This window comes from Hoplias malabaricus, chromosome 6, assembly GCF_029633855.1.
Source record: "Hoplias malabaricus isolate fHopMal1 chromosome 6, fHopMal1.hap1, whole genome shotgun sequence".
Taxonomy (NCBI): domain Eukaryota; kingdom Metazoa; phylum Chordata; class Actinopteri; order Characiformes; family Erythrinidae; genus Hoplias; species Hoplias malabaricus.
In genome coordinates, this window is record NC_089805.1 from 31249713 (window position 1) to 31258238 (window position 8526).

Here is an 8526-nt window from a genome sequence, read left to right on the forward strand (position 1 = left end):
CTATACACACACTGTTATGGGAACTTATTTCATGGTTCATCCAACCTGAATAACAAGCCCTTAATGAGTGTGGTCTCTGAGCACACAGTTTAGAACACTCACATTTACATGTACACGTGCTGTTTACAAATGCTGTATAAATAATGCATTCTGTGAAAAGTGCTGTTTCCTGAAAAACAAAGTCTCCCAGTTCATGTATTTTGTATTTAAAAAAAACCTACTACACACTACATAAAATCACTTGTCTCCAAGTTCACTAATTTAAAATAGATATGTTTCCCTACAAGGATTGATTTTTAATGCTTTCACTCAAACATTTATGTTCACAAATATAATCCTTATTCAGCTTAGAGTCCCTACAGCAATTATTACTACTTTAAAGAATGGTAATTACATCTGACCAACCAAAACTTCATGTCAGTCACAAAGACATGAAAAACAGTATCAATTATATTGTTGCTCTCTGCTTAAAAACAAATATCTCCCTTTTCATTAGGAGAGTGACAACATTCTCTTGTGAAATTAGTGGTTTAAAAACTATAAAATGGCTCAACCATCAACATGTGCTTTCTCAACCCCACAACTGCAAGTTAAAACTCAGCAGCATGGAGTCTCAGGACAATACTGCACAGACATAATTTAAATACAAACCTGCATTTTCAACATGGATCTTAAAATTAAAATCTGACTAGGTGTTTTGATTAATTCTCTGCTGTAAAATTCAAAGAGGACACAAACAATCATGGCAAAAATATGTATTGCAACAACTTTAATTATATCTTCCTCCAGTACGAATGAGAAGTATTTTAATTCTTGAAGGAAAAAAAAATACAATTGATTAAAAAAATGAAACTCAACATGGCCTGAGTGCTATGAGAGGAGAAAGCTTTACAGAGTCAGAATGACAGGTCAAAGCCTGTGGAATGGGGCTTATACAAGTTTAATTGTGTGGGGGGGAACAAACAAACAAAATAATAACCCCACCTACTAAATATATATTAACCATCACAGGAGAGACCTCCACAGTTACGCAACCGCTCAGTCTGGCTCCACAAATATAGACAGACCTTCAGCAGTAAGTCCATAACCATATCAACCAAAACATCCACTTAAGAATGAAATGACAAGGATATTTTAAGCATCCGTGTTCTTATGGTACCTTTTGTTCAAATAAATGGTGCTTTAAAAAAATAAAATAAAAAAGCAAAGCTACAGGGAATGTGCTGTGTGCTCTAGAATACAGTGCAAAGGGAAAAAAATTCTTACTCTAAAAATTAACATTATTTTTGCTTCTATGTTATGATTTAAAAAGACTGTGATCCTGCACAAATTCTCCTTTTTACTAGTTAGTCCTCTAATGTGGGAAGATGAGACAACTATTTTATAATACTCTACATTGTCCCCATCAATGGTTGGAGTGGTAGCATCATGGTTGTCTGAGGAAGGGGTTTACGTGTGCTTCAGGACTGAATTGCATATATAGAACCAAAACCACTAGGAATCACTGCCCCCAACCCCAACATCTGCCCCCTGACCATGAAAAGCAAACGAACACAATACATCCAGTCATTAAAAATCTGAAGGAATGAGACAATACAACTAAGGAGTCTTAAATCTTTGCATCTTTTTGGCCATTCACATTTTATTTTCCCAGAACAGGGTGGAATGCTTAGAAAAAAGTAGCAAAACAACTTGATTGTTGGCAATTAGTTTGGAAGTGCTATCTATCAACATCAAATGAAATGAGAAGTTGATCCCTTGCCCCAGGCTGAAGGTCTGTGCCACATAAAGCAAGCAGTCATTGTTGGCTGAAGGAAGGTACAGCCGCAGCTGTGATTTGCTGATAGGGAGTGTAGACAATGTTGGCATTTCAGTCTCTTATGGTTGGCTTGTTGGTCAGTCAGGCAGGTACTGGTTAAGGGGGTGGTTTCACCAATTAGGTGTCACTTTTATCCTGCAATCTCAGTGGCTGTGGTAACCAGCTTCTTACCATCCCACACCGTTTTAAATTGTTCAGGGACTGGGATCTCAGTCTGGGAAAGGAAAAAATTACAATGAATCTTCACATTGTACATTAATATTCATTATACATTTTCCATAATCTCTGTCCTCTCCATCACTTACATATTCGCCATCCTTTCCAGGAACCAGCACATTCATCTCTGAGCTCTTGGCACTGACAATCTCACATGACAGAGAGTCCTTACTCAGGTACACATGGCAGCCATCCGTCTTATTGATGGAGATTGTTGGTACCTTGCCCAAAACCTGCAAACACAGAAGAAATTATGGAAACTACAAAAGACAATGTGCCAGGAAAGCAGAGTGTGTGTGTGTGTGTGTGTGTGTGTGTGTGTGTGTGTGTAACATATCTTTGGAAAGAGCATACAGACCTGGATTTTAACATCCCTGCTGTTGATCACTTCAACAATCCCCACAACATCATCGAACACAAGGCCCAGTTTCTTGCAGTTGTCTGCAAATTAAGTGATCAGCTTCAAGTCAAACTTTTGCCAGATCAAACATAATAAAAGTTGCTTACATTTAACTCTTTCTAACAATAAAAAGAAACCTGAAAGTAGATGTGGCCGTACCTACAGTGATGGAATTGATTTTTCCCTTTACTTGCAGAGTGCTATTGTTGCATTTGAAGGCATAAACCACCTGTTTAAGCTCTGTGTCACTGATCACAAGACCCTGAGCTTTCTCATGATTCTCCTGTTGATTACAACAAACAAACAAAAGGGAATCAGAATAAAAGGAAAATATATAGATATAGTGATTGTTAAAATGAACAGTAGAAGTTCCTGCCTAAATGGCTTTCATACTCACCACTCTCCATTTTTTACCCTCGAGCTCCAACACTGGTGGTAGTGTGCGGGCAGGAGCAGAAGCAGAAGTAGAAGTGGCAGTTGGTCGAGGAGATGTGAAGGGTTTGGGGCCTTGGTGCACAGGACCTGCCCTCAAATTAGGGTTCTTATGGGTCTTCTGGTCATCGGACACATGCTTGAGCCCTTGTGACACAGTATGATTAATTCAGTACATAATTCAATACAGTAACAAAAATACCTTCAATGTTCAAAAAGAGCAACAATTTATTTTAAACTGAAAAATGTTTAAAAAGGTTTAAGAAATATTAACTTACACAACTTTTGCTCTTAATATGTTAAAAACAATTAAATCAAATAAGCTAGAAAATAAATCCAATCTCCAAATATCCAAAAGGATCTGTCTTACAGATGTTACCTTTAGTAATGTCTGCTCCTTTGTTGAGGGAAGCAAACAGAGCATTGCGGCTGTTGGCACCTGAATCTCCACCTGCAGACTGGCTGAGGTCAAGGGGAGGAGGTGGGGGGCCAGGGGGAGGAGGAGGTGCAGCCCCACCACTTGGGGCACTTGGAGCTCCTGAGGCTGAAGCAACAGGACCCTGCATCACAGAGTAATATCACTTTACCCATGCAAGACTTGGAAGGCATATAAATATACAAAGCCAACAGCTAAATAAAATCTTAGGCAGAGTCTAACTCACACTTTTGCTCCACACCAATCCAGTGGTGTGATGCTGCTTGATGTAGTTTTGCAGCTCAGTCCAGATGGACAGATAAGACTTGACCCAGTCCACATGTGTTTTGTCCCTGCACAACAGAAAGAAAACAGATTATAAACAGTTCACAGTCCAAACCATGAGGAAATGAGTAATTATTCATTCATTCATTGTCTATAACCGCTTATCCAGTTCAGGGTCACAGTGGGTCCGGAGCCTACCTGGAATCACTGGTTCAAGGTGAGAACACCAGTCCTTCACAGGGCAACACACTCACACCCATGGATAATTTTTGAGTCGCCAATCCACCTGGCAATGTGTGTTTTTGGACCGTGGGAAGAAACCCACGCGGACACAGGAGAACACACTCCTCACACACAGTTTCTCTGAGCTTTAACCCACAGCCTCAGGATCCTGGAGCTGTGTGACTGGGACACTACCTGCTGCGCCACCATGCCACCCCTGAGTAATCATATGTAATATTAAAAACATGCATTAAACTTACTTTTCCTTGTAATCCTTCAGCACACGATTTGTGTAGAACATTGCAGCATCCTGCATCTCTTTAACATATGGACCTGGCTTAGGGGACTAAAATGGACAGGAGACATTTCAAGTATTCCATTCAGCTTTGCCACCAGCACTACAATTTGAACATTCAGCACTCAATTGTAGAGATGTATAATAATATTAGAATCATATGTTAATTATAATTAAAAACAAAAAACGTAAACATCTGAATCAGCCCATGAATCCCAAATCATGGCATCCCATTTCATTTCCAGCACTGAAGAAAATCAGTGAGGTAAATTTTCTGTCTTATTTGTCATATTTTAACTACCCCCCCCCCCCCAAAAAAAAGTACCAAGCAAGGCAAACTTACCATGGCAACCCAGCCCAGAGCAGGCACACTCTCACTGACGGCTGAGAGATGATTGAATAGTGGAGAGGAGCGGTTCTTCTCCCGAAATGCCTGCACCTGCTCAATCACTTTAGATACTGGAGCCAGCAGAGAGCTCAGGGTGGCCTACACAAGAAGAATAAAAGGAGACTGATGACTGCGAATCAATGTTTTAGTCTGCTCTAATAAACAAGATCAGATGCTGTTAATGCTTTATTTTAAATGGCCAAAAAAATATAGAACACACACACATATATATATATATAAATAAATGAGCTCACATTTCTATACACTCACTGCCCATTCTCTCAGCTCCACTGACAAGACAGGACTTGTATTTAGCACTTTGTATTTCTACAATTAGGGTGTAGTCCATCTGTTGCTGTGAATAATTTTTGGGCACTTTTCACTCAGTTCTTCAATATTTAGAAGACCACCACAGAGCAGGTATGACTATTCTCAGTACTGCAGTGACTATACATATTCTATCTATCTATATAATATCATTACTTACATCAGAAGGCTTCTGGGAACAAGAGGCAGTCACAAGAAGCTGTCGTTGACAAGAAAATCCTTGCTTCACCATTTCAGCCTGAAAACAGAACCAGCATAAGAGTCATATTCCAGAGGAATTGGGGACGTGTGTGTGTAATTAATATATACAACATGGTAGTACATACATGTTTCTGGACATCACCACCTATCTTCTGACTCAGTGTGATGTATTCAGCCACAGAACCAGAGATCACAGCGTCAAAGGCCTCAACGTATGCCGACACAGCTGTAGCAGGAGAGCAGAATGTTAACTGAGTGAAGCGATAGTATACACATGCACTGCAGTCTTTTCTCTTTACAAACAAACTCCTGGACAACCTATGCAGTACAAGAACACTAAATTGGTTTGCAGTAATTAATTGCTAACGAATGAGACTGTACTGTTTTTGAGATACCTCCAGTGTCAGCTGGACCTCTGTCGCCTGACACAGCCTCAAGACGGCTCACAGCCACCTCCAACCGCTGCACCAAACTTGCCAGCTCTGCCATGCCTACATCACAGAGAAAGACACAAACAAAAATTGTTAAAAAGTTTTAGTTTACCAACATCACTAAAGAGAGTAATTCACATACATATAACTAAGAGAGATCAGGTTAAAACTAAGTTTGTAATACGACAAAAAGTTGTAAAGGAATTATGCTGCTACAGGATGCGATTACAACAAATCAAAAAGTATAACTGAACCCAAAATTAAACAAGTTTGATTTACAAACATTGGTTTACAAACAATTTTACCAACTATATAAATACTGCCTTGGAATTGCCATTAGTACATGTCTGCCTAACACATTAAAAAAAATAGCTGAATAAAATAAAATAATAATAATTTAAGAAGTTCACCTCAGTTTGCATCAAACATATGTTAAATCAGTTAAATACCTGATTAAAATCTAAGACTCAGGAGAGGGAAAAAGAACTAACAAACAACAAACAAAAAAGCAACAATAAACCTACATAAAACTTAGTGTCATCCTACATGGTAAAACATGCTGCTGTAGTTCGGAGAGTAGATGCATTATAACCTGCCCCTTGAAAAAAGTGCTTTGTCATGGTATCTTACTTACAGACTATATAAAAACCCTCGATGCTAATTTAGCACTACAAACAATATTTAACATTAATCTATGAACATCATTGATATGCACAATTCAGAAAACTAGTGACCTCACTAAATAGAATAAGGAGCTTCTGAGCTGTACTGAGCCCTCCAATATACAAAGCATACAAACCCTACAGACAGATTATGCAACAGAAACCTGATCCACCAATCCCAGTGGTTGACTCATAACCTCCACCTGAATGACTTTACATTGGGGAGGGAGGGGGGGAAAGAAGAAGAAGAAGGAAAAAAAAAAAAAAAAAAAAAAAAACACACACACACCCACACCCACACCCAGATGCCCCATTAAATCACTTGTTTCCAATTAGAACTCTTGCTATTCCGTGGGGGAAACTAATCCCCAATCACATTAATGCAACTATTATCTGATATTTTATTAACCCAGTACATTCTGAATGTGGCAGGCCTTTTGGAAAAGAGGATGTGCATTGAATAGCCTGTCTGACAGATCATACAGCAGTGGATAGACACAGAATATCGGAATGCCTTGTGCTGTTTTTGCTTACTCTTTTTGTTAGCCACTTACATATACTTAGGCAGAATACATGTAAAAGCCTAAAATGTATATTTTGTTATTGGAACATACATCTTATTTCCATTACACGTTTTCATTGCAAACATATGCATATTCAAATAAGAATAGGCAAACAAGCCCTGGTTACAACCAACAAACAAACTAGAGCACATATCCAGCTCTATCTGCAAGGAGCAGTATTGCAACATTTCACTAAACTTCCTTCTACTTGGGAGCAATGTCATGGCAACGAAAGTTAAAGAGTTGCACACCATTGGCAAATCAGGTGTTGCACTGCTGGTGTCGTTATCAGTGTCATATTTGACATCAAATACTAGTTTGGCCATAATATTTATTTATTTTTGCAGCATTCCTACATCTTAGACAAAGCCGTGGTTGAGGCATGTTAGTCTTTGTGATCCTAAAGCCTGCGTTAGCATACTCTTCTGAAGTAAAACAACCTTTACATGTGTTGGAACCCGGAGGAAACACATGCAGAGACGGAGAGAACACACCAAGCTCCTCACAATAGGTTCAGGAGCGGGACTTGAACCCACAGCCTCCAGGTCCCTGGAGCTGTCTGACTGCGACACTACCTGCTGCTCCACCCAATCTGGTGATCGAGATAACATATAAATAAAAAAACTCACCCGAAAAGTATGTCGGTAGCAGTAGCCTTCAATACTCAGGTCACACCTGAGAAACTAAACTCCGGGTCACACCCGAGAAACTGAGCTCAGGTGATCGTTTTAAAAAGATAGCTACAACTCTCAACCCATGAGAAACTATATGTGAAGTGACATACACACACCGGATAGCAGCTAAACACGAACAGCATCGGGGTGAAAAGGGATTTAAATCAGATATATGAGGAGTGAAGGCGCAGTGCGTTCTGGGCAAAAACAGGTCATTTCTGTTTTCAGCTTTGGGAAATGTAGGCCAGGCCGAATCTCACCCGTCCTTCCCTTCTCCCTCTCAGCAGAACGAACAGAAGGAGTAGAGATACTATCGATGCGTTTATAGGGAAGCTTTATCTAAACCAAGAAGCGTCGAAGCAGTAATTTGTCGAGTTCCCAAGCAGGCTGTTTGTAGACGGTAATAGGATTTAGGGCCATATGAACAATAAGGGAAGATGGCTGTAAACGGAACACTCTCCTCTAAAGATTAAATATAATATAGCTACATTTGCAACTCTAAACCACAGACACGGCCAAGCTGGCAGACAGTTCATTTACAACTCTGAAACTCGCTTCCTGTACGGCTTTCCGCTCTTAAATGGTGTACAGCTATGTAACTGCATTCGTTCCTGCGGCACCATTTAAGGTGGAACCTCAGCTCCGTGCAGGGCCGCTCCTGGTCGGTCTGCACACACAGCTAAATGCAATTTGCAGTCACTCCAACTTCTAGTCGGAAAACCTAAGGTATGCTATGAAGGTGGCGATTCGGTTGCGGGTAACCCGGGCTGGTGAGTGAAGGCCACCCCTTTCCTCTCACTAGCTCGGGTTTTTTCCTCCGCATCCTCGACATCGCGGAGGATTACCGCCATTAAACACACCACATATGAGAGGGAACGTACAGTTTAAGATACATTTACGTTGCATAGCTTACCTTCGCTTTGTGGAAACGCTAGTGCAGACCAACAGGAGCAGTTTTTCTTGCAGTGGGTGTGTTATGGACTGTCTGTTCCGCGTCTCTAATCTAGTCTTCCTGTGTGCCTGACCGCTTCCGCCCTCTCTCTGTCTGCACTCCGCTCCTTATAAGGGGAGAGAGAGAGGGAGCGGGGGAGAGAGAGAGATTGATTGTCTGCCTATTCATATAAAGCGCATGTTTTGATATTTAATACTAGTTTAATGTTGGTTGTAATAAGTTATTATTCACGCCAGTATACAAC

General features: G+C 40.3%; 1 protein-coding gene across 1 annotated transcript; it reads right to left on the reverse strand.

Moving 5' to 3' along the window:
• Nucleotides 1–751: 751 nt before the first annotated feature.
• cap1 (CAP, adenylate cyclase-associated protein 1 (yeast)) lies at nt 752–8368 on the reverse strand. The gene is made up of 13 exons (XM_066675710.1): nt 8244–8368; nt 5396–5491; nt 5126–5226; nt 4960–5037; nt 4428–4571; nt 4050–4135; nt 3530–3635; nt 3247–3427; nt 2833–3014; nt 2595–2718; nt 2394–2476; nt 2125–2268; nt 752–2033 (listed from the first exon to the last, which is right to left on the reverse strand). Exons 2-13 carry the CDS (start codon nt 5487–5489, stop codon nt 1950–1952), a joined length of 1407 nt encoding a protein of 468 aa, XP_066531807.1. The 5' UTR covers nt 5490–5491; nt 8244–8368; the 3' UTR covers nt 752–1949.
• Nucleotides 8369–8526: the final 158 nt, after the last annotated feature.